The sequence below is a fragment of the Diceros bicornis genome, chromosome 40 (genome assembly GCF_020826845.1).
Source record: "Diceros bicornis minor isolate mBicDic1 chromosome 40, mDicBic1.mat.cur, whole genome shotgun sequence".
NCBI classification, from domain to species: domain Eukaryota; kingdom Metazoa; phylum Chordata; class Mammalia; order Perissodactyla; family Rhinocerotidae; genus Diceros; species Diceros bicornis.
The window spans coordinates 15,549,169-15,574,424 of record NC_080779.1 but is presented as its reverse complement, the minus strand read 5'-3'; the positions used below and the strand labels follow the sequence as shown (position 1 = coordinate 15,574,424).

Genomic DNA, 25,256 nt, shown 5'->3' with positions numbered 1-25,256 from the left:
GGAATGGTGAAACTGAGGCCAGAGAGGGGAAGAGTGGACGCTCTATGAGAGTGGGGCCCTGGTCACTCCAGGTGGGCAGCTGCCCCCAGGTCTCAGGGCAGGTGCTCCAAGAGGGATACGCAGTGACTGGGATGTGGCCAGTTCCACCTGAGATCTGCCTGCCCCAGACCTCACAACTCCAGGCATTCCCCAGGCATGGCCCCCTGGGAAGCTTGGGTCCAGCTGGACTCCAATACTCTCTTTTTTTTTTTTTGGTGAGGAAGATTAGCCCTGCGCTAACATCCATGCCCATCTTCCTCTATTTTTTATATGTGGGACGCCACCACAGCATGGCTTGATGAGCGGTGAGCAGGTCCACGCCTGGGATCCAAACCTGTGAACCCTGGGCTGCAGAAACGGAGCCCGCGAACTTAACCACAACGCCACTGGGCTGACCCCTGGACTCCAATGCTCTTGCCTTGACCTTCTTTGAGCCTCAGTTTCCTCATCTTGGCAATGGGAGCAGGAATTTACCCCCTTTACAGGGCCGTTGGGTGGCTCATTCAGCGGCCAACATTTGTCGAGCACCTCCTGTGTGCCAGGCACCGTGCGGAGCTGGCCGCTGGGTCACCGTGGGGAGCCTTCCTGACAGCAGGTTGCTGGCGTCCTCCTGGGCTTGGAGGAGGTGTGGCTGCCAGGGCTTGGGTATACAGCAGGCGCACCATGAACACTGGATTCTTCCTTGAGCTCCCGATAGGTTGCATCCCCACCCTCATCCTGACCTCTCGGGACCGACCCCAGACCTGAGAGGCAGCCCACGCTCCTGTTGGCCTCCCACCCCTACCTCAGGCTTCCATTTGAGGAACAAATCAGGGTCAGCCACCTCCAGCCTCCGCCAGCAGTCTCCCCACTGCCTGCGGCCCACCTAGCCTGCCCTGAACTGTCTTTCATTTCCCTCTTTCCCTATCAAAGAGGTGGCCCCCTTTGCATTCTCAGGCTAAGGGCTTTCACCTTCAGCTCAGCGGGTGGTCCAGCCAGCCTGTCCCTGGCTTGGTGAGAGGCGGTGCCAGACGGCACGGGGGGGTTTTCAGGGTCGAGCCCAATGGAGTTCTGGGCTCCCTTTGAGCCAGGCGATCCCAGGCTCTGCCACTTACTAGCTGTGCAATCTCAAGCCTCAGTTTCCTCTTGGCCTCAGTTTCTGTAACTGTAAAATAGGGCTAACCTATTTTATAACCTATTCATGTGGCTGTTGTGAGCATTAGACGCACCTTAGCTGGCGCCACCACACAGTAGTCAATATAAATGAATAAACCAATCTCAGCTGTTATGATTATTCTGCAAAACTTTGGCCCTTTGCCTACCCAGCATCCTTTTCCCCTCCTTCCAGCCATAGCCTCTGACTTCTCTTGGGGTTCTTCTCCTCCGTCTCACTGTGGTGGGGCAGGGCATGTGACCTGGTCCTCAGCCGTTCTCCCATCTCCTCCACAGGCCTGAGCGACTGGTTGGGGGACGGACATGTGATGCACTCAGCCAGTGAGCTGTGTTGGGACTTTAGCTGGAAATGCTGAGAGATAGATTCTTGCTCCCTGAGTGGGATTTGAAACTGTCTTGGACCGTAGGAGAAACTTGTCTGAGAATGAAGACAACAGGTGGAGGAGGTAACAATTCTGGGGCCATCATTTGAGCCCTGAGCAAGCTTTTCCTAAAGCCCGTACCTGGGCTTTTCATGCCATATTTATTGAACACTATTATGTGCCAAGTGCCACTCCTGTCGCTGGGGATGCAGCCAGGAACAAGGCAGTTCCCACCTCACAGAGGTCACAGACCTGCCCCAGGGCCTTTGCACTTGCTGTTCCTGTTACCTAGAATGCTCTTCCCCCGACATCTCTATGGCTCCCTCCTGCACTTCCTTCAAGTCTTGCCTCACAGACTATCCCCTCAGTGAGGCTGGCCCTGACCCCTCTGTTGGAAGTCACACACCCACACACCTCTTCTACCCTTTCCTGATTTATTTTACTCCTCGCACTTGAAACCACCTAATACACTCTATACTTATACGTTACTTCTCTATCTCCCCCACTAAAATATCAGCTCCATGAGGGAAGAGATTTTTGTCTGCATTGTTCACAACAGATCCATAGTGCCTAGAACAGAATCTGGCCTAGGGTAGGTACTCAGTGTTGAATAAATAGGGAGCTCCCAACAGACTATGTGAAGAGGTGACACTGTCCTTGCGGTTTGAAGGTTTAAGGAGCCAGCCATTCGATGACCCCCAGGGGAGGGCACAGCATGTGGCTGCTGTAGCCAGTCGATTCTCTTCTGATTTCAACCAGGTTGGATTAAATTTATTTTTTGAGAGGGGTGGTGTCACTTTCAACCTTAGGGATCCTGAGTTGCGCTGGGAAGGATGCAGTATTGGAGAGCTGCCTCTGGAGGGTGCAAGGCAACCCCGTTGCTGCCCCTGGACATTCAGTCACCAGCACATTATAAAAAGTGGGAGAATCCAGAGAGATGGTGGTGGTGGTGATGATGATGATGATGATGGCAATAATGGAGCATTTGCTTTGAAGTCTGTTTTAGTTTCCACAAGAGCCCTAGGAGGTAGGCACCGTTCTCATCCCTATTTCCTAAATGAGGAAAGTAATGCACAGAGAGATCAAGTAACTTGCTCAAGGTCCTTCAGCTATAAGTGGCAGAACCAGAAAAGAATAATAAGGAGATAAAAGTCACCATTGCCTGACCACGCCCCCCGCGCCCCCCGCCCCCCACGGAAAGGCAGGTGAGCTGCATGGCTAGGACGCCCAGGTGGGAAGGAACTCAGGAGGGGCCCTGCGGGGAAGCGGCTGTCCCCGCTTTGGGGCTCATTGCGCTCTCCACTCCCCAGCCCACCTGCCAGAGGTCTGGGGCCTCTGGGGCCAAATCTGGCCCGCTCACAAGTCAGGTGAAACGGACTCAAAGCCCCACCCCGCCCAGTTTGGGGAGGGAAGGCTGCCTGGAGGAAGCCGCGTTTGCTCACTGCCCTGGAGGAGGAGGAGGAGTCAGGCAGCTGAGGTGGGGGCAGCGAGTTCAGGCTGGGACACGGCGTGGGCAAAGCCCCGGAGGCGTGGGAGTGAGCAATCAATTTCTTCCAAGGCCCTGCGTGCTCTGAGGGAGCATTCACCCAAGCCCACCCCCGGGCAGGCGCGCCGCAACTTCCCCGGCCCACGGTTTCGTCCTCGCGCTCTTTCCTCCGCACGATCCAAGGACCGTCCACCTCCCTGCACTTGGGCTGCGCCTCGGTCTTATCCGCAGGCCGATCTCACACCGGGCCTGCGTCTCAGGACGCGGCCTCCGGGACCGGAAGGGGGTTCGGGGCCTCGCAGAGGCTGAGAGTCGTCTTCTCAGGCCTGAAGACCCCGGAGACTGGAAGCCCCACACGCAGCCCGCTCACCTCCCGGCCCTCTGGAGGCGCCGCGGGAGCTGCTGTGCAGTCGAGGTTCCTTCCTCCACTGCCCACCGGCGCCTGGGCTGAGGGCTGCTCGCTCCAGTCCCGCCTGGCCCCTTGGATCTGTTATTTAACCTCTCCGGGCTTCACTTACCTAATCTGGAAAATGGGTTAAGTGGGTTCCATGGATTCAATTGTAAACTGTTTACAGCTGTTGTCTGGCACACAGTAGTGCTACTATGTTGTAGATTATGTGGCTCTGGTGTTCTGGTTTCTCCTCCCTTCACTCTGCCGCATCATTCTTCTCTCATTACCCCAAGAAAGGAGTTTCCAGTATGGAAAGTGACTGTTTTTTTTTCTGCATCTTGAGTTTCATGATGCCTGTGGGGAAAGGGAAGCCTTTTAACAAAAACAGTTTGGGAGGAAATCTAGGTAGGAGAAAAGTTCCCCAGCCTGGAGCTTAGAAAAAAGATTTCCTGAGTGGGGAGAGGGGGGTTAGGGAACTGGGGGATAGTAGAGACTGCGGAGGGGGTCCCCAGGAGAGGAGACCTGGGCTGCAGCGTAGAGAAGACATCAGGCAGGCTGGGGAGCCGAGCCCACGTCCCCCGGGGTGGCAGAACCAGAGAGGAAAGGTTCTTAGGGTCTCAGCAGTGGGCTTGGGACAGCCCCACACAGGTCCCTGGGGCTCCACTGGGGGGCCAGCTGCTGAAAAAACCCCCCAGGCCCCAGAGGGCAAGGAAGAGGGGGTGAGAGAGGCCCAGAGGCCTTGGGGCGAGGGAGGAAGAGATGGGGTGAAGTGGACGTCGGAGACGGGCACTGGCTGTGCAGCAGAGCCGCTCTGTAGGCCACTGAGGGACAAGTGTGAGGCGTGGCCACCTGGTCAGAGGGGCGTGGGGGCCATCACGGGGGTGGGCGGGTGTGAGGGAAGGGAGGAAAGGAGCGTGAGGAAGGGGCTGTGGCCAGAGCAGAAGGTGGTGCTTAGCCAGGGCCAGCGTGTGGGGAAGGTCCGAGAGGGCCGAGCTGGGATTGGATGGGCACTGATCTTGACAATACGACCGATTCCTCTCAGAATCCTTCCCTGGCACCCCCAGGCTGCACTGGGCTCCTCTGGGTACACACAGAGGCCAGGCTTCCGCCGTCCCAGCCCTGGTCTCCCTGTTGCCTCAGCCGCCTCCTCCTCTAGCCTGTGAGCACTTTGAGGGCAGAGACAGGGCTGTCATTGCTGTCCCGATGCCTGGCACATGGTAGGTCCTCAGAACCTTTGAGGTATGGAATTATTTAGTAGGTTTCTCCTCTCTCCAGCTTTAACCTGTTTGTGGAATAAATAAATCACCCTTATGAGCAGTTCAGCCAGGGGCAGGCCCCGGATCGACGCCCCCTTGGGCGGGGAAAGTGGGGGCATTCCAGTTTCCAATGAGGCCTGGGGATCCTCCTCCCACCTCCAGTGCCCCCCCAAATCCAGCACACACAGCTCCCCTCCTCCCCCTCCCCAGGTCTGGGGATGCTGTTGGAATCGTTTCTGCATCGTCCCTGCCTGCAGCCAGCCTCGGGTCCCCAGCGTGGGCTCGCCCTGCTTGGCCCCGGAAATGCCCTCTGCCCTCCCCGAGCACGTGGCCCCGATTTTCCTTGAACGCAGCACTTTGTAACTTTGACGCAAACTTCAAACGCAGCCCCCTTTCCTGTCTTCGCATCGCGGAAATAGGTTGAGTTTCAGAGAAACCCGCCGCCAGGAGCACAGCAGGCCTTCCGGCCCGGCTCCCTGCCCAGCCTGGGCCTCCGCGCTCTGCCGCTGCGTCCAGGTGAGTGGCCATCCTCCGGCCCTCTGCCTCTGTCCTGCAGCCACGGCCACCACAGGGGACTCTGGGGCAGTGGCAGAGGGTGAATAAAATTCCCGCTGAGCGAGAAACCCTCGTGGGGTGTGACCTCCTTATACCTTGCCTGCGTGTGTGAATGGGGGTGAACCGGGGGGCCTCAGGCTGGGGGCTCAGGCTGCAGAGAAATGCAAGTTGGTTTTCTGGGTCCCAATTCTTCACCTAGAACCTGCTGTCTGTCGGCGTTGGGGACCACAGACCTTGCAGGTGGCCTGTTTGGCTCGACGCCCGTCTGCACATCTCCAGGTAAGTCATCCTGGATAGAGCGGCCGCTGGCTGCCTTCTCCAGGGGTGGCCTGGGTCTGTTGGAGGAGGACAGAGTCATGAGGCCACTGGGGAGGACCAGGAGGGCTGTAGCACTGGGATGGGTGGTGTCCAGCTGGAGAAGGAAGCAGACATGGTTTGTGCCACCCTGAGGGAAGCAGCTCCCCTCCAGACCGTCAGCAGAGCGGTGTTGTCCAGGGGACACAGAGGTGTCTGCTCAGCCCTTGGCCTCCTTGGGCCCCATCAGGGTGGCATCTGTGGCTCCAGGAAGCAGAGAAACCTCCAGAGAAAACAAACGTGTGGTCTGTCACCCACCCACCGCCCCCCCTCCCCCCGGCCCCGTGAATATGAGGGTGGCTTGGCAGGGCGGTGAACTGGAACGACAAAACGCCGATGATTGCCGTGAGGGGGCCCAGGGCAGGCTCGAGCCACCTGTAGGGGAGCTCAGGTTAAAGGGGGGCCCGGAGAGGTGAAGGAGCAAACAGCTTGAATCCTGCTCAACCGCTGTGTGTCCTTGGCAAGTTGCTTGGCCTCTCTGAGCCTCAGTTTGCACATCTGTTAAATGCAGATGCAAATATTGGCTCCTGGCTGTTGGGCCAGTGGTCGGGGAAGGCATCCCAGGCAGGAAAGAGTCTTGGCAGGAAGGAACAGGGGTCATGTGGGAACAACTCAAGATAAGTGTCATCATGACTCTCATCTCAGCCGGGGCAGCGTGCACACAGTAGGTGCTTAATAAAGCTTTGCTGAGAGATTAGGGTCAGGGACTCCTGGGATGGACGGTCCTAGGGGCCACATGTGAAGGCTCCTCTCCTTCGCCGCTGCAGAGCTTCTCTTCCTTCTGTCGCCCGTCCCCAGCCCCACGCCCGCACCCTGGCAGGAACACAGGGCGGGCAGGCAGCCTGGATGGTGTTTCCGTGTACCCTCTGGAGCCAGGCAGCCCAGATTCGAGTCCTGGCTCTGCCACCTACTGTGTGTGCTGTGTGACCTCGGGCAGGTCACTCCACCTCTGTGTGCTTCAGGTCCCGAATCCACACGTCCTCCACTCACAGGGTTCTCTCGAGGATTGGGCGAGTGACTACCTCTAGAGCATCTGGTGCATAGTAGGCACTATATAAACATCTCGCTATAATCCTCATTATCATTACCAGCTCCGGGCGGTCTTGGGCTCTGGACTTGATGGCTCCTGGAGACTCTCCTGGGGCTGCAGCCTGCTGGCCCTGCTGGCCCTCCTGCCCCACCCCGAAGTGTAGGGTTGAGGCAGCGGTTCTCACTGGAGCCAATTTTCCCTCCCTCCCCTGCTCCCCCAGGGACATTCCATAACGTCTGGGGACATTTTGGTCATGACTCAGGGTGTTACGGCATCTAGCAGATAGAGGCCAGCAATGCGGCGAACAACTACAATGCACAGGACAGCGCCGTGCTGTCCCCACCTCTCTATCAGGCGCCGTCCCCCGACTCGTCCCACCTTTTCCATCCCCTAAGCCTTTCCCCATCTCCCTTTTACAATCACAGAGCTTGACACTCAGAGAGGGAAAGTTCCTGGCTGAGGTCACACAGCCCTTAGAACCTAGGCAGCAGAGGTTGGGGCGGGGGACTGGTCTTGTAGCATTGTTCAGTCAATCCACAGACACTGAGAGAGTCTGCTGGACGTGGGGACCTGCCCCTGCCCCCCAACAGCCCAGCAGTCTGGGCCCTGACAGTCAAAGGCAGCTCAAAGGGCAGCGACACCTGGGTCAGCCTGGGCTCTGTGGGGACATGAGAGCCCCTGGGTGCCAGCTCGGGGCCGTGGCTTCTGCTCTCCCGATGCACATTCCCTGGAGTGGTTAGTGCCGGCTGCTGGGTGAGAGAGACCTGGGTTCTAATCTCGACTGCCAGTTGTAGGCTGCATGACTCTGAACACGACATTAACCTCTCTGAGCCTCAGTTTGTTCAGCTGAGGGATGGGGATGACAGTTCCCGTGTAATGGAGTTGAGGTGAGGTTTAGATTAGATGGATGATGCTCCTAAGAGGGATAAAGCGGCACTGAGGCTCTGGTTCTCGTCGCCTGTTTGACAGACATTTGTTGGGAGGAAGCAGCGGCTACAGGAGAAAACAAGAGCTGTAGCTCTGCCTTGGGGGCTCGGCCTGGCCAGAGACAGAGGAGCAAACAGCCAGCCATCACACGCGGCCATCAGGGCTGGGACGTGGGAGGACGGGGCTCCGGGAGAACAGAGGAGGCGCCTGACTCCGCCTGGAGCTGGAGGGGTGGGGATCATGGAACACTGCTGGGTGGAGGGGACAATGAGGGGACCTGGATCATGTGGCCAGGCGAAGGGCACGGGTGCCGTTCTGGGCAGAGGGAACGGCCCGTGCAAAGGCTCCTCCAGGTCGGTCCTCTCCTCTCCCACGGTCAGTTAGTGAGGAAGCCTGTAGGTCCACTGCTCCCCCCTCCCTCCTAAGGAAGCCCCCAGGGCCCCTCATGTCTCGCCAGGCTGCCAGGTTCCAAGGACCCAGAGAGGTGTCTCCACCCATCACAGCGGGCTGCATACCCTTTCAGGCACCCAGTATTGATGGCCTGTGCACACCACAAACATTTATTGGGCACCTACTGTGTGCCTTGCTGGTATAGGCAGAGGAACAAGACAGGGGCTCCACTCTCACGGTGCTTATATTCTAGCAGGGGACAAAGATCATATGTCAACAATTTGATACACATATCATTTTTGGTGGTGAAGAAAAATAAGGCTGGGCCAGGGATAGAGAGAGAGGGGAGGCAATTTTAGAGAGGGAGGTCAGGGAAGGCCTCTTGGAGGAGGCCATTTAGGTGGAGACCTGAATGAAGTGAGGGATATCGGAGGAAGAGTGTCCAGGCAGAGGGAACAGACAGTGCAAAGGCCCTGAGGTTGGATCATGCCTGATTTGTTCAAGTGACCCGAACAAGTAACATAAGGAGGCCTGTGTGGCCAGTGGGAGTGAGTGAGGGCAAGTAGGTGATGGGGCCAATTGTGCAAGGCCTTGGGGGCTGCTGTAAGGACCTGGGCTTTAACCGTGAGTGAGGTGGGAGTGCTGGAGGGCTGCAAGTAGAGAGGACACGATAGTATAAGTGAGGCCAGGCCCCGTGCTCAGTGCGTGGCGAGACTTATCTCATGGAATCCCGCAATCTCCCAGTGTCGGGCACCTCTGCACCAGGCCCCATTTTCCAGATGGGGTCTGGCGAGCTTACTGCCTGCCCAGGACCACACCACTACTACACAGCAGATCCAGGGTTCCAGAGTTCAAACCTGATGCCCCGGTGTCAGGAAAAAGATACGAAGGGGCCTGTCGCCATCCATGGCACAATGCTAACTGCTGCGACTTAGAATGTAACCATTTTGTCGGCTGACTCATGCCCGTGCTGTCTCTGTGGGTGGGCACAGGGGGCCCACCGTGGCCTGCGGACTGAGGAGCGTGAATGTGGTTTTAGGGGGGACTCGAGATCTTGGGCAGAGGACTGGGGTCAGTGAGAGGAGCATGGGCTGTGAGGAGTTGGGCCCCCATTTCAGCAGCGCCTTGGGTAGACATGCTTCCGATGTCTGGCTGAGGGTGGAATGTGGAGCCCCCAGGCCTGGCTGGTGCCACTCCCGCCCCCTCCTGCCAAGTCCCATTGGATCCGCTCATTCACTCTGCAGCCTGACTGCCGCAGCCTCCCCTTTGGGCTCTCACGATGGACATTTAATTGGGACTTTTGACGCTCAGAGTATGTTCTGTGGAACAGCAGAGCTTCAAGGCCCTGCTGTGTACGTGTGGGGATTGGACAAAGCTAACAAGGGTCCTTGTGTGCAGGTCTTCTCAGAGCCTTTACTATGCTAAGATGCTTTCAAAAATGTATGCAATCACTTGACTCGTTTTTCCTTTGATGTATGTTTGGAGTATCAGGTCTCTCAGGAACAGGTATAATTGAACCCTGACTTTACCCAAGGAGGACGCTTGAATGGTGGAATTTCAGGCAGATATGTCTGGCCAAGGATCGAAGGTTTCCTCGTCCTCCTCCCAGGGCCTGGGTGGTGAGAATAAGGCTGGTGTCCTCTGGTCTCTGGCGGAGCTGAGAAGGCCAAGTTCAGATCTCTGAACTCACAGGGAGCTCACAGGCTCCGGGGGGAGGCTGGGTGGGGTCAGCCCAAGCAGGACAAGGGTGGGGAGTCACGGTGGGCGCGTCTCCTGGGAAAACCATCGAGTCTGCAGGGACACAGCTCAGGACGCAAACATCGGGTCCTCTCGCCGGGGTCATACCAGGGTCACACCAGGAGGCTGTAGCCTGGCCCAGCTCCTCTGAAAGCTGTTTTTACTGTTGTTGTTGCTGTTGGCAGTGAGACAAGGAAGATGGGGCAAAGCTGAGGTAATGCACAGGGAACGCTACTGTCTCTGGGACACCCTGGCCTCGGGTCTGAGGTGGCCAGTCCTGGCTTATGGCCCTGCACTGGGCCCCAGGGGCCAGCCTCTCCCCACCCCCTCTTCTGCACTAACCCGCCTCTGGCTACCCAGGCTGCACCTGTGGCCACCGCGGGGAGGAGCTTCTCAAACTGTGTTGCCGACAGTTTCCTACCACAGCTTCCTGCCCCGAAGAGCAGCTTTGGGACCCTACCCCTCCCCAGGGTCCCTGGACAAGTCCCGACCTTGCTGCCTGGTCTTGTGTCCTGATAGGCTGTGGGGGAGTGGCTATATGAGTCTGTGAGGCAGGGCTGGCTGGATCTGGGAAGTGGAGAGGAGCGGGGAGGGTGTACCCAGTGGAGGGCATGTCATGGATAAATGTACGCAAGTGAATTTGAAGGAAGGCCAATAGCACAGCCCAGCTGGAGCAGAGGGAGGTCTGAGGAGTTCAGTTAGAGTCAATGAAGTAGGCAGGACGGAGTCACAGTAGGTTCTTGAGCAAGGGAGGCCTTGCGGAAGAATTGCCTAGAAGCAATTTGCAGACCCCGGAGCTCAGCTCTTGTGGGAAACAGACTGTGGGGTTCAGCCAACCACAGGCTGAACCTGTGTGAGTTAGATCTGGATCTCAGGTTTTATTAATAGAAACAGCTGGTGGAGATCAAAGGAGGTGATGCCAGCACAAATCAACCTCAGGAGACAGAGCTGGACTAGACAGGTGGGCATGGTAGCATGTGTAGCCAGAGACAGGGTGGCCGAAGTAGGGGACAGAAGAAGAAGGAGAGAGCACGGGAACCATCAGCGAGGGAGGAGGCACCCAGGGAGTTCATGAAGGACCCAAAAGGGCCATGATGCCCGGACAGGAGGTGGGTGTCACTGGCATCCCTCACTCAGGGGACCCAGCATTGAGGAGGGCACTAAGTGCTTGCCTGGTGCCCACCGGGTGGTGATTTCAATGCTCCCCACAGCTGGAGCAGCCGGGTGGGGAGCAGATTGGGAGGGTGGATGAGAGGGCGGGAGTCTCTTTCCCATCTCAGTTATTATTTTTAGTGCCTGGTGTGTCTATCTTTTTGGCTCCTTTTTCTTCTTTTAATTAAAAAAATTAAGGTATAATTTACATACAGTAAAATTCACCCATTTTAATGAAGGATTTTGTGAGATTTGACAAATGCATACAGCTGAGAAACTACCATCTCAATCGAGATATGGACTATTCCCCCAAATTCCCTCATGCTCCTTTGTAGTCATCCGTCCGTCTGACCCGCAGCCTCTGGCAACCGCTGATGTGTTCTCCCTCGATACCGTTTTGAATGGAATCATAGTTTGTAGCCTTTTGAGTCTGGCTTCTTTCAACTCAGCATGATGCCTTAGAGGTTCATCTATGTTGTTGCGTGTATTAGCGTTTCATTCCATTTTATTGCTGAGTAGTATTCCATTGAAAGGATGTACAGCAGTTTATTCATCTGTTGAGAAACATTTGTTTTTTCCAAAATTTGGCAATTATGAATACAGCTGCTATAACCATTCCTGTGCAGGTTTTTCTGTGAATGTAAGTTTCCATTTCTCTAGGGTGAATACCTAGGAGCCCTCCTGACTCTTTTTTTTTTTTTAGGAAGATGGGCCCTGTGCTAACATCTGTTGCCAATCTTCCTGTTTTTTCTTTTTCTTCCCAAAGCCCCAGTACATAGCTGTGTATCCTAGTTGTAGGGTTGTAGCTCTTCTATATGGGACGCTGCCTCAGCATGGCTTGATGAGCGGTGAGTAGGTCCGCGCCCAGGATCGGAACCAGTGAACCCCAGGCTGCCGAAGCAGAACGCGGGAACTTAACCTAACCACTATGCCACTGGACCGGCTCACTTCTCTCTCTTAATACTACTGTTTCCTCTATAACTCTGTCCTCAATCTGTAATTATTATTTTTGTCTCTTTTCTTGTTTATTGCATCCTCTCCCCCCTTAGAATGTTATCTTCAGGAAGGCAGGGACCATGTCTATCTCATTCACCCATCTCTCCAGCACCAGACTGAAACAGAGTTAAGAATTCAACACGTGCTTGGGAAATGAATGAATGGTTCCAGGTGCTGGTGTGCGGGGGCCAGTGGGGGTGTCTGGGCGCTCCCGCACAAGGTCTGGGAAAAGTCAGAGGTGGTTTGGACTCCCGGATCTGGGCCCAGCGGGCCGGGGCTCCTCTCCACGTTGACTCTGGCACAAAGCAGGCTCTGCACCGTCAGCTTTGCGCACGGACGCCCCTCAGTGCGGCGTCTCCCCCACTATCTCCCGGCCGAGTGGACGGGGTTGAGGAAGGGAAGCCGAGGCCCTGACGTGTTCCCAATCTCGCTCTGAACCCGCAGGGTCTGGCGAGGCGCAGGGGCGCGCAGCCTGCGCGGGGCGGCGGCGGCGATGCCGGACCCCGCGGCGCACCTGCCCTTCTTCTACGGCAGCATCTCGCGCGCCGAGGCCGAGGAGCACCTGAAGCTGGCGGGCATGGCCGACGGGCTCTTCCTGCTGCGCCAGTGCCTGCGCTCGCTGGGCGGCTACGTACTCTCGCTGGTGCACAACGTGCGCTTCCACCACTTCCCCATCGAGCGCCAGCTCAACGGCACCTACGCCATCGCCGGCGGTAAGGCGCACTGCGGCCCCGCCGAGCTCTGCGAGTTCTACTCGCGCGACCCCGACGGGCTGCCCTGCAACCTGCGCAAGCCTTGCAACCGGCCCTCGGGGCTCGAGCCGCAGCCTGGGGTCTTTGACTCCCTGCGTGATGCCATGGTGCGCGACTATGTGCGCCAGACGTGGAAGCTGGAGGTGAGAGTGCGCGGCCTGGGTGTGCCCACCCCGGGGCCAAGGGAGCAATGGGGACTGCGGCAGAGTGGTCGTGTTCGCCAGTCTGCGCGGTGCTGTGCTGCGCCCAGTTTGGAAGCTGGAGGCATGGGGCCCTGGTGGGGGGCGGGAACCTTAAGGGAGGCCTCGGAGGCACGGGCTGCATGGTGGCTGTCGCCTTCCACCGCCTGAGCGGTGCCAGAGTGCATGTCTATGCCAGACGGGCAGGCGGAGGTACATGCTGGGCCTGGAGGGGGCGACGCATGGACTGGGGGCTGGGCCTGAGAGGATGATGTGAGCGGTGCCCTGGAGTAGGGTGGCCAGCGGGGCTCTGGGCTGTGGTCTTCGACAGCCCGCACTACACCAGGGTGCGCATCTTTCCAGCGTCAGATCTTCAAGCTAGAGATGAGCTTGGGGCCGGCTGGAGGGCAGGGCCTGAGGCCTGGCCCTGGATGGGCGGGGCCTGGTGGATTGGGACGGGACCATGGAGATGTGGGGGGTGGCGGCTGTCCTCAACAGGCTGAAGGACTCACCCTAGTTGCGCCTGGCTGGGATGGGGGTTGGGTCTCGTAGAGACGGAGGCAATTGGGAAGGTCCAGGAGATGGAAGAGGTTCCTGTGGCCGCGCACTTGGTGACACTTACAAGTCTCCTTGACCCTCCTTCCCTAGGGCGATGCCTTGGAGCAGGCCATCATCAGCCAAGCCCCCCAGGTGGAGAAGCTCATTGCCACGACGGCTCACGAGCGGATGCCCTGGTACCACAACAGCCTGTCGCGCGAGGAGGCCGAGCGCAAACTCTATGCGGGCTCGCAGACCGACGGCAAGTTCCTGTATGTGGGTTTGGGGCCTGGGGCTTGCGGGCGGTGAGGCTGGGGCAGACCTCAGTGTGCAGGTGGGCCGTGAGGGGTGTGTCTGTGCCTACTGTGCAAGTGGGTAGTGTGTTTCTGCATGTGCAAAGGGACTGTTACATGGGAAAGCAGCAGCAGTGGTTAGGACACCAGAGTTGGACTGCCTGGGTTGGAGCCCAGCGTCTGCCCTTTACCAGCTGGGGACGCTGGGCAAGGAGCTGAACTTCTGCATGCTTTGAATTCCTCTCTTTCATTCAACAAAGATTTACGGAAGACCTGCTCTGTGCCAGGCACTGTTTCAGGCCCTGTGGACATGGCAATGAATGAAACAGGCACAAATCCCAGTCCTGGTGGAGCATGTAGATCAAAAACAGACCAATCAGTAAAATGTAGAGGAAGTGCTGGGTATGTAGGTGGGGAGGGGGTTGCCATTTTAGATTAGGTGGTCAGAAAGGTCCTCTCCGATGAGCTGGCTTTTGAGTAAAGAAGTGAGCTGTGCAGCTCCCTGGCAGAAGGGTGTTCCTGGCAAATGGGAATGGCCAATGCAAAGACCAGGAGGCAGGTTCTTGGCATGTTCGAGAAACAGCAAGGATGCCAGTGTGCTTGGAGCTGAGTAAGTGAGGGCTGGAGGGGGAGGAGGTGAGGGCAGGGAGGTGACTTCAGCTTTTCCCCTGAGTGAGGTGGGAGCCTGGGAGGGTGTCGAAACAACTCCCTCTCACTGTCCTGTGGATGACTGTAGTACCTACCAAGGTCAGTTATAAGGATTACACGAATTAATGTATGTGAAGCAATAGTATAGTATCTGGCATATGCTAAAAATGCACTAAATGTTAGCTCTTATTATAGGTGGGTGAACGTGTCTGAGCCACAGCTGAACCAGGTGGCTGTGTGTGGGTTTGTTATTGTGAAAGAATTTCTCTGAAGCTATTTAAAAAACCCTAGTGGGTATTTGAAAGCCTTGCTGGGGCTGCGGCTTTCTGGTCTGGACACAGGTTCCTTTTACCCAGATGTTACCCAGATGTCAGCTGAGGTCACTGAGGCCTCGAGATCTAGACAAACTTGGTGCCTGCCTCTTTGCAAGACCTCAGGAAGTCCAGCGGCCTCCCTGAGCTGTCTGTGAATTCTCCAGGGCCTCCTTTCTCATGCAGCTCCTGGGCCTGAGACCCTGCCTGGCTGCCTCCTCGCTCTCACCCACCTCCTCTAGGGCTGTTCCCTCTCCTGGGGCCCACCCACTTGGAGGCACTGATCTCTTTCCTCAATTTCTCCCCCCCAGGTGAGGTCTGTGCATGTGTACCACGTTGCAGGTCTCCCACAAGACGCAAGTCCCTCCACAAGATTCTGCTGTCAGCTGATAAAATAGTTTTTTTTCACCCTGCCTAAGAGATTTAGGCTGTAAATTGGAGTGAAGTTCCCAAGGCTTCTGAGGGAACTCTTGAATGCATGTTACAGATAATGCTCAGCTGCAAGGATGGCTTTTGAACAACTGTTCAAAGCTGTTTTCTCTAAGAGGGTAAACTTACCTTTGCGTTTGTATCAGTTAGCTCTTGCTATGTAACAAACCACCCCAAGACTTACTGGCTGGAGACAACAAACAGTTTATTGCTTCTCATGATGCTGTGAGTTAACTGAGCTGTTCCTCTGGTTTGGGTCAGAGGGGCTGGGACTGAGTAGGTTGAGGTGGCCGTATTCGTACGTCTGGCTGTTGGCTCACTGTCACCTGGGTGATGGGGATGGGTTGGCTGCAGTGCTGTCATTGTCTGGCAGGCTAGCCTGGGCTTGTTCACACGGTGCTGGTTGCAGGCTTCCCAAGAAGAGTCAGAGAGGGCTAGTTACAATATGACAAGTGCTTTTCAAACCTCTGCTGTGTGATGTTACTGATGTCCTATTGGCTGAAGCAAGGCACGTGGCCAAGACCAGAGTCACTGTGGGGAAGGGACTGCCTAAGGGAGAAGGATTAAGCAGCCAGTTCTGCAAACAGTCTGTCATATGATTGGAACAAGGAGGTCATGATGAAGGGGATGGGCATCTCGAACACGGGCATTTGGGGCCATCTGTCTTTCCTTTTGGACTGTAAACTTGAGGCTGGAGCCTGGCTCTGGTACCTCTAGAGGGCTCCATCTTCTAGTATCTAGTGATGGCTGACAGTTGTCCAGATGGTCCCCACCTTCGTCCAGATGCTGCACACTCCTCCTCTCGAGTGTGATGCTCACCGAGACCTTGCCAACATTTGGGCATACATCTCACACATGGTCATATCTCGGTTGCTCAAGCACGTTTCCCCGGATGCCCGAGCGTCCGGGGCCCTCTGTAAGCCGGAACAGCGCAGGGAGGTGGTACGACTCTCCTGTTGGTGTAGCCAATTCTTCCTCCTCGTCTCTGCTGTCTCCCTCATCACACGTCACTTCATCTTGCTCTGTTTTCACAGTCTAAGTTTCCTTCTCTGGTTTCGTGTCAAGTCCCTAACTCAGCTTCAGCACACAGTCTCACACAGTCTTGGCCTCTCTTTTCTTTCTTCAACCCTGCCCTCCCCGCCTCCATTCCTCCTTCCTACCGCACACTCTCACACACACACACACACACCGATAACGATGCCACCATTCCAATGGTGTTAAAATTTCCCCCGGATTCCCTAAGGCCCCCTGAAACTCTCAGAGGATTCTGGGGGAGGGGGTGGGAGAAGTGGGTGGAGGGTGGAGTAAGGGGGGTCTGGAGCCCCCATCCCAGCTCAGCTTTGACTTGTTTCATATCTGAAGCTTCCATGGAAGGTGTTGTTTGACAAAGAATTCCACTGGCCAAGGGAAAAGTTTGCAAACTTTTTGCGGAGTTTATGACAAGCTTAGAGTTGAGATGAGAGGAATCTCAGGAGAACCAGGGCCACTGGCTCTGGGCGGCTGCAGGTGCTTTGGTGACTCATTCTGACGTGTACGAAGGTGCCCCAAGAGCTCACCAGAGCTATGCTTACCTTTGTTGCTCTTCATGCAGAAATGGCTTTCTCTCCCCAAGAAAATGATCTTAAGTCTACCTGTTGAAGGCTGTGTGTCCCGCTGTGAGTGGCTCTGTGTCTCCTACAGAGGGCCAGATCTCTCTCCACGGGTGGCCAAGTATGTGGCCAGGTATACTCCCCTGGTTAGCTGAGTGTCCCCTGTGGATGGCCGAGTGTTCAGCCATGGGTGGCCAAATATTCAGCCATGGAGGACAAGGTGTCCCCCCTGGATGGCCAAATGTCCAGTTGTAGGTGACTAACAGGGCATGCAGGGCTACATGTCTGCCCTGGATGACCGTGTCTCCTGTGAACACCGCCGTTCTCCTGTTACCAGTAGGTCTGGAGGTTGAGTGGGGCCTGACCTCGGCTCCCCAGTCCCTGCCCCTTCTCTGTGAGGCTGTGGGGGGCAGAGTTCATAGGGTGTATATGTATGTGGGGGAACTGGGGCCCAGTAGGAGGACACACAGGAGGGACCCAGGTGGTTGTAGGGGTGACATGCCCTCCTCGCCCCCACTAGGCTGAGGCCCCGGAAGGAGCAGGGCACGTACGCGCTGTCCCTGATCTATGGGAAAACAGTGTATCACTACCTCATCAGCCAGGACAAGGCTGGCAAATACTGCATTCCCGAGGGGACCAAGTTTGACACGCTCTGGCAGGTAAGCCGCCACCCACTCTGTTGTGGGGGAGACGCTGTGGCGGGGTGCCCAGGCTCCTGGGGAGGAGAGGAGCCCGGCCCTGACGCCCCCTTCCTGCAGCTGGTCGAGTACCTGAAGCTGAAGGCCGACGGGCTCATCTACTGCCTGAAGGAGGCCTGCCCCAACACCAACGCCAGCGCCGGCGCAGGTGAGCGGGGCAGCGGGCGGGCGCGCAGGGGAGCCGGAGAACCCGTGTCCCGCCCCCTCACTGTCCCTTCTGCTCCCCCAGGGGCCGCTGCTCCCACACTCCCAGCCCACCCATCCACCTTCTCCCACGTGAGTCAGCCCGCATCTCAGAGTTGGGGCCTCAGGGGTGGAGCTGGGCGGGCGATGGTCCTGTTCCCCGGGTGAGGCTGGGATGGGGAGTGGGGCTGCTGTAGAACTGAAGAGGGACCCCCTAGCACCGTCCCTGGGAGTCCTCAGAGGATACGGGTCCTGCTGACCCTTGCTGACCCATGACCTTTAGCCTCAGAAACGGATCGACACCCTCAACTCTGATGGATACACCCCTGAACCAGGTGAGCTGGCAGAGTTGGTGGGGTGTGTGTGGGCTCGTGCCAGGCCGAGAGCAGCTCCCTGGCTGGGCTCTGGGCTGTGACGGAGGAGGGACCTGGGCCAGGCCCGGCCTGTGGCTGTTGGCTCGGTTTGTCCTGTGCACACGCCGTGCCTGCGGATACCCGCCTGTGTGCGTGTACATGGGTGCATGCTGACACACGGGAGTACCCTGGCCATACCCAGGCCGCCTGGGGCACGGACACGGGTTTGTTAAGTACCTACTATGTGCCAGTCACTCTCCATGCTCACTGTGTGTATGAGCTTGTTGAGTCTACCCGACATGCTGTAGGAGGAAGTCACATTTTACAGATGAGAAAGGAGGGCAAGTAATTTTCTGAGGTCCCACAGCTGGGCAGTAGGGGAGCGCGGGCTCCAGAACCCACGTTCGTAAAATGACCTGCTACAGATGCTCCTGTGTTTACTGCGTGGGTGCAAGCCTGTCCACATGCATGCACGGGGAACACACTTGGTTGCACGTGCACACAGAGGCCCACCTTTGGAGCCCTTGTAAACGTGGCTGCATGGAGACATGGGCAGGCACAGACATAGGTGCACACACGTCAGTGCACACACATGCATAGATGTGCATGCTCCAGCTGGCACACTAACGGTTACTCGTGCAGACATACCTTTGGACCCCCATCACAGAGCGACATGGGTGAGAGTGTACGTGGGTGCATATGCGTGAACACACGGGGCACACGTGTGCACACTCCAGCCGGTGTACACATGGTTATGTGTGCACGTAGGTGACCGTGCCTTTAGAGTCCACTTGGATGTGGCTTCCCAGTTCACCCACAGATGGGACCAGGAGCACACACAAGTGCACACATGTGCACACACGCAAATGAGCACACACATGTGCCCATGGCCTGTGCATGCTCTGGCTGGTGCACCCTGTCTGGGGCACGTGCCTTGTGGGTGCCGAGGCTGCCCTGCCCTCCTCGTCCCCCTCCCCGCTCCTGACTTGGGAGCACCCGTGTGTGTGTGCGCCCAGCACGCCTAGCGTCCCCAGAGAAGCCGCGGCCGATGCCTATGGACACGAGCGTGTATGAGAGCCCCTACAGTGACCCCGAGGAGCTCAAGGACAAGAAGCTCTTCTTGAAGCGTGAGAACCTCCTCGTAGCCGACATTGAACTTGGCTGTGGCAACTTTGGCTCCGTGCGCCAGGGCGTCTACCGCATGCGCAAGTACGGCGGCCCTGCCGCGGTTTGGGGAACCACCGTGGGGGGCAGAGGAGGGGACTGGCCTCACCAGGCCTTGGGGGTTGGAGCCTGGGTGTGATATCAATTTGCCTGGGAAACAGACCCTGGGACAGGAAATCGCATGCTGGAGAATTACCTAGGTGAGCTTGGGGACAGCACCCAAGAGGGAGTGAGAGAAGCAGGCCTGGGACAGGGAGAGGATGGGCTGAGCTGCAGTTGCAACGTAGGCCTCAGCTGATCCCAGGGGAGCTGCAGAGGGGCCCCCTTGTACCCCTGCATTGACCGGTCATTGCCCCTGGGGGGAGTGTAACGTTGAGGCGGTTCTTTTCCCTGAGGGGCAGTCCCAGTGAGGGACTCGGCTATGAGCTGTCCCCAGTGGACGCTCCTGGCAGCGGAGGGAGTGTGCGCCGTGGCCCAGAAGGGAGATCTGGGTGGCAAGCCACAGCGTCCACTACACAAGTCCGGGGAGAAGAGAGGCAGGTCGGGTGGGAGTGAGGGGGCCCGAACAGGGCCCGTGCCGGCTCACGGGTGACCTCTGCATGGGCGTGCATCGTGGCAGGAAGCAGATCGACGTGGCCATCAAGGTGTTGAAACAAAGCACAGAGAAGGCGGACAAGGATGAGATGATGCGCGAGGCACAGATCATGCACCAGTTGGACAACCCCTACATCGTGCGGCTCATCGGCGTCTGCCAGGCCGAGGCCCTCATGCTCGTCATGGAGATGGCGAGCGGCGGGCCGCTGCACAAGTTCCTGCTCGGAAAGAAGTGAGCTCCCGGGCCAGCTGGGTGTTTGGGGCTGGGGGGCTGGGACGCTCATCCCATCCGCTCATGCGTGTGCGTCACCCATGACACGCTCACACCTACCCCCCTGCTCACCCTGACATCCACACTCACACCCACAAGGCAGAGCTGTTAACAGTGCAGGGGGCAGAGTCTGGCCTCCAGGTTGGAGTTTCAGCTCTGCCACTAGCTACTGTGACCCCAGGCAGGTCTCTTAATTCATCTGTGCCTCAGTTTCCTCATTTGTACCACAGCGGTGATCATGGTATCCACCTGAAGGGGAATTTGTGAGGATTACATGAGTAGGTGTTTATAGACTGCTGAGAACGGTGTCTGGCTCTGCCTGTAAGAGCTTTCTAAGCTCTGTCATTATTGCCACCCCAACTCTCTCACCAAATTCATGACCCACGTGAAGTTGCTGAGTGTCGATTGTCCTTGACAGGGGTCCACGAACTGCAGCCCACGGCTTGTCTTTGTACTGTGTGGTTTTGCATTTTTCAAGGATTGTAAAAGAAAGAGAACAAATAAGAATATGTGACAGAGACCACATGTGGCCTGCAAAGGCTAAAATATTTACTATCCTTTTACTGTCCCTTCGCAGAAAAAATGTGCCGACCTCTGATCTAAAGAAATTGTAATTTCTCCTGTTCCCTCGTGCCTCCAACTCTTCCCCTCACAGACTGGATCTTTTCCACTCCCTGAGGCGTGTGACCGTCAGCCAGGCTCTCGCTGGTGCCCACGCTGTCACGGTGTGCCCGGCTCACGCATTCAGTCATCCCACAGTGTTTACTGGGCCATTTCTCTGTGACAGAGACTATTACCAGCACTTGGGATATGTCAGCGAACAAAAGAGACAAAGATCTCTGCCTTGTATTCTGGTTGGAGAAGAGAGGCTTTAAATAATAATTATAATGTATAAACTATACGTATCAGAGTATAAAGTATAATCAGTGTATAAAGTATAGAGTATGTTGGAAGATAAGTACTGTGGAAAAGAGGGAGTGTCAGGGTGGAAGGTGACAAGTGAGAAGGTGAGGTCTGTGCAAACTGAAGGAGACAGCCAAGTGCAGCTCTGGGGAAGAGTGGTCCAGGTGGAGGGCGCAGCCGGTGCAAAGGCCCTGGGGTGTGCCCATGCCTGGTGTGGTAGAGGAACCGTGAGGAGGGCCCCGTGGCTGAAGCAGAGTGAGTGGAGGGGAAAAGGGGAGCCGATGTGGGTAGGAGGTGACAGGGCAGATCATGCAGGGCCTTGTGGGCCGTGGGGAGGACTTGGGCTTTCACCCTGAGTGAGGTGGGAGCCTTGGGGGACTGTGAGCAGAGGAGGGGCAGGGCCTGACTCTGGAGTGGGGAGGACAGGCTGTGGGGTGAGGGCCGAGGTGACTGTTCTGGTCTAGGCTAGTGAGGATGGGGCTGGGCCAGGGTGCAGGAGCAGAGGTGGAGAAGGAGGAGGGTTCTGGAGGGTTCTGAAGGCAGAGCTGCCAGGGTTTGCTGACAGATTGGATGTGGGGTGTGGGAAAGAGGAGCTGAGGGCAAGGCCGGGCTTCTGGCTGGAGTAAACGAAAGGATGGATGGATGGGGCTGCTGGAGAAGAAAGGGGGCAGGGGGAGGGAGGAGCTGGTCGTGGTGTGTGTGTGTGTGTGTGTGTGTGTGTGTGTGTGTGTGAACACCAGGAGCTTAGCTTTGTCCGTGTTACCTCTGAGATGCCCGTGAGAGCCCCTGAGGGCACGTGGAAGATGCAGGCAAATGTGTAAGTTGGGAATCGTAGTATATGGTAATTTAAATCCTTGAGACTGGCTGGGGGCAGAGGTTTTGCCTGCTTTGCTCACTGCTCAGGAAGCATCTGTTGAACACCTGCTGAGCTGGGTCAGAGAAGTGGGCTTTGCCCCCTGGGAACCTGGGCTGTCCCCTCCCAGCTGAGCCTGCCCGCCCCTGCCCCCAGGGAGGAGATCCCCGTCAGCAATGTGGCGGAGCTGCTGCACCAGGTGTCCATGGGCATGAAGTACCTGGAGGAGAAGAACTTTGTGCACCGTGACCTGGCGGCCCGCAACGTCCTGCTGGTCAACCGGCACTACGCCAAGATCAGCGACTTCGGTCTCTCCAAGGCCCTGGGTGCCGACGACAGCTACTACACGGTGAGCCCCCGCCCCCGTGATGCCCAGGTGGAGGAGGGTGGGGGGTGGAGGGGCCCCGAGCCCCGCCCTCGCCGCATCTCCTCCTCTGCAGGCCCGCTCGGCGGGGAAGTGGCCGCTCAAGTGGTACGCGCCCGAGTGCATCAACTTCCGCAAGTTCTCCAGCCGCAGTGACGTCTGGAGCTACGGGGTCACCATGTGGGAGGCCTTCTCCTACGGCCAGAAGCCCTACAAGGTTAGCGTGGGCAGAGGCGGGCGGACGGCTGGGTGGGCAGGGTGAGGGGCCCTGGTTACTCACACGTGCCCTTGGCTCTGGCTTGAGCAGAAGATGAAGGGCCCCGAGGTCATGGCCTTCATCGAGCAGGGCAAGCGGATGGAGTGCCCGCCAGAGTGTCCGCCCGAGATGTACACACTCATGAGCGACTGCTGGACCTACAAGTGAGTGCCAGTGGGCGGGGAGGGGGGCCTGGCTGAGCTCACGCCTGGGCCTGGGGCAGGAGGTCGTGGTGCCCAGTGGTCCAACATAGCTCTTCCCACCCAGAGACTCTCACCCCATTCTCGCCTTTCCAACACTCAGCGGCTTTAATCTCCCTGCGTCTCTGCTCAACTCTTCAACACACTGACCCTACGGTGTTCCAGTGGGCCAGCAACCGACCCGTGGACACCCAGTACCCCAGCATCTAAAACCTCAGTCCCCCACCAGCCAACACGCAACACACTGACCCTGCAATACTCAAACAAGTCGGCACTCTGTTACCCAAAATGTGATACAGTACTCAGGGCATGGGATAATACTCCTGTATCTAATTCCGCAGTCCTCCACCAGCCAACACTCAACACCTAATTACCCAGACAGGCCAACCCTGAAGCCTCTGAATACTCAGTATATTCAAAAGGCCCACCTCTGTCTGGTTGAAGCTCAACACTTGAACACCCCAGCTCCTAACACCATCAGTATCTCAACTTCCCATCAGACAATAGGCAACATTCACCCAAACAAGCTGTTACCCCACGCTGACCGTGCAACGCGTGGGCATGCCAACATTTGATGCCTCTCCTACTCAACATCCATTATTCCACCTATGACTGTGACACCCAAACAATCCAATAAAGAGACACCCTATTTGTGATGAGTAAATAATAAGTGATAAGTCCATCCCTATCCAACATGTATTAACCCGCCTCCCTCAGGAAGCACTCAGTACACCAACACCCCAATACCCAAGGAGGCTAGCACCTAACACCCCAACACAATACATGGGTATTGCACACACAGTACCATGACTACTCCAGCTCTCCACTAGCCGACCCTCCCTCAATACTCCAATGCTCTGCTTGATTTCGGGCAGCGTACTTGCACCCATATAGGCCAGCACCCAGCACCCAAGTACCCTGGCCCTCGGCACATGCTCAGTCCTTTAGCATTCAATATCCCAGCTCCCCATGGTCAATAGTTGTGACCCCAGCACTCAGTGAGTTCAGTTCCCTGAGTCTTTACCAGTTAACCGTTAGCGTACGGTTCCCCTAACATCCCGTGTGTCAGTAGCTCTTCTGTTAGGTGCTCCGGCCACACCCGCGTTCCAGTACTCTCACACCTGAGACCTCTCCATTACCCCGTACCCCACCACCCGACGGCCCCACTGATTTTCTGAGCCTGTGCACATCCAGCCTCTAGCTGAAGTTGGGTTCTGGGGGTGTGGTCAGTGGCCTAGATCTACCCGACCCTCGCAGGTGGGAGGACCGTCCAGACTTTGTGACCGTGGAGCAGCGCATGCGGACCTACTACTACAGCTTGGCGACCAAGGCCGAGGGGGCCCCCGGGGGCGAAAAGGGGGCTGAGGCCCCTTCTGCCTGAGTTCCAGCCTGCCCAGGGCCTGCAGGCCCCAACGCCCCAGCTTTTTCTCTGTGCCCTCAGCCCCGTCCCAGGACTGCCAGTCTGGCTGGGGCCAGCTGGGGCCTCTCCCCCCACAAGCTGGGCTCTGGTAAGGGGGGCAGCTGAGGCTTCAGGGCCACACTGGTCTGGCGTTCCCCACCGGGTCACCTGTCCTCTCTGCCTGGGGGAGGAGGGAAGACCCTGGGAGGGTGGGGTTGTAGCCTGGTCCTGGGCTGGTTTCTGCTGGGGGCCCCTGAGCTGAGGGGCCATTCCTTACAACAAGGACCGTCCTTCCTCTGGGCCCTGGAGGGGGAGACTCGGGGAGTCCTCAGGTGGCAAGACCTCAGTCATTGGAATAAACTCAGCTTCTCTCTCGTTTGCGGTCCCTCCTCTTTTCTGGGATGAGGGCGGGACCAGGAAAGGGGGATGGGTCATTGGAAGGGGTCGATGGGAAGTGCCTGAAAACAACTGGACATGACCCCAGGGTCTGGTGCACTGGTTTTCCCACTTCTCTGCCCTGGGAACATCTTCCTGCAAGTGACAGGCTATGGCAGAGTGGAGAAAGTGAGGCAGGTGAGTGTGGGGGCCGAGGGCTGCATGCAGGGCTGGGTTCAGCTTCCCTGCCTTTGTGGATTGCATGAGATGGGTGCTCTCCACGCTGGCTGTGTGTTAGCATCACCTGGAGGGATTTTAACAAACGCCGACCCCTCCCCCCGCCCCGACACTGGCGCATTTCAAGTCTCTCCAGGTGAGTATCACCCAGCGCCCTGTTCCGCTGCCCTGCCTTCCTCCCTGGACCCAGACGGCTGCAGCTGGGATCTTCGTCACCTGGCGCCCCAAGTGCTGGCTCAGTTCCCCTCAGGAGAAGACCCGTCCCCAAGCTCTTGCTGCCTCAGTCTCCCCACTCGGAAAATTGGGGTGCTGGAGCGCAGAAGGCAACAGGCGGGTGAAATGGAGCCAGGTCCCTGCATTTCTTGCATAAGCTTGCGCCCCGTTCCTCAGCAGCAATTGGCCCACCCCCAGTCCCAGCCAATGCCTCATTCTCTTGGCTTGGCCTCTAGAGCCATTGGCTCAAGGGCGGCCATGGACACACTCAAAGCCAAGGAAAGGCAAGGAGATTTTCTGTGGCCTCTGGGAAGGCCAATTTTCTTTCTTTTCATATGTGAAGATCTAGAATGCCTGTGGCTGTTTTGCGGAACCATGGGGGAAGGACTGGGGCTTTAACTGTCGTGCGGAGTGGAAGCATAGCGCCCACATGGGGGACGCCGGAGAGGAGACCCCTGAGCCTTGCTGACATGAGAGTACATTGTCAAAACTCGGAAATTGACAGTGGGATTATTAACTTAGGTACAGACCTTACTCTGATTTCACCCTTTACTGTTGAATTTTAATAATTTGTATGTTAGCTCCGTATTAGCATCTGCTTTTGTGAACTTTCTGTTCTACGTGGAAG

The 25,256-nt window shown here is 57.1% G+C and overlaps 1 protein-coding gene across 1 annotated transcript; it reads left to right on the top strand.

The window, feature by feature from the left end:
• Positions 1-4,377: 4,377 nt before the first annotated feature.
• LOC131399891 (tyrosine-protein kinase ZAP-70) lies at positions 4,378-24,181 on the top strand. The gene is made up of 15 exons (XM_058534509.1): positions 4,378-4,647; positions 5,106-5,202; positions 5,441-5,520; positions 12,272-12,722; positions 13,407-13,567; positions 17,086-17,224; positions 17,324-17,411; positions 17,493-17,539; positions 17,730-17,781; positions 18,816-19,008; positions 19,583-19,789; positions 21,741-21,933; positions 22,025-22,165; positions 22,256-22,368; positions 23,662-24,181. The coding sequence occupies exons 1-15, from the start codon at positions 4,634-4,636 to the stop codon at positions 23,783-23,785; spliced, it is 2,100 nt and encodes a 699-aa protein (XP_058390492.1). The 5' UTR covers positions 4,378-4,633; the 3' UTR covers positions 23,786-24,181.
• Positions 24,182-25,256: the final 1,075 nt, after the last annotated feature.

What these genes read in the sequence shown, in the direction of transcription:
- LOC131399891 (XM_058534509.1), top strand. An exon ending in CGCTCTGCCGCTGCGTCCAG is followed by an intron (nt 5,203 to 5,440) that starts GTGAGTGGCCAT and finishes TTCTTCACCTAG; the next exon opens with AACCTGCTGTCTGTCGGCGT. An exon ending in GGCGTCTACCGCATGCGCAA is followed by an intron (nt 19,009 to 19,582) that starts GTACGGCGGCCC and finishes GCATCGTGGCAG; the next exon opens with GAAGCAGATCGACGTGGCCA.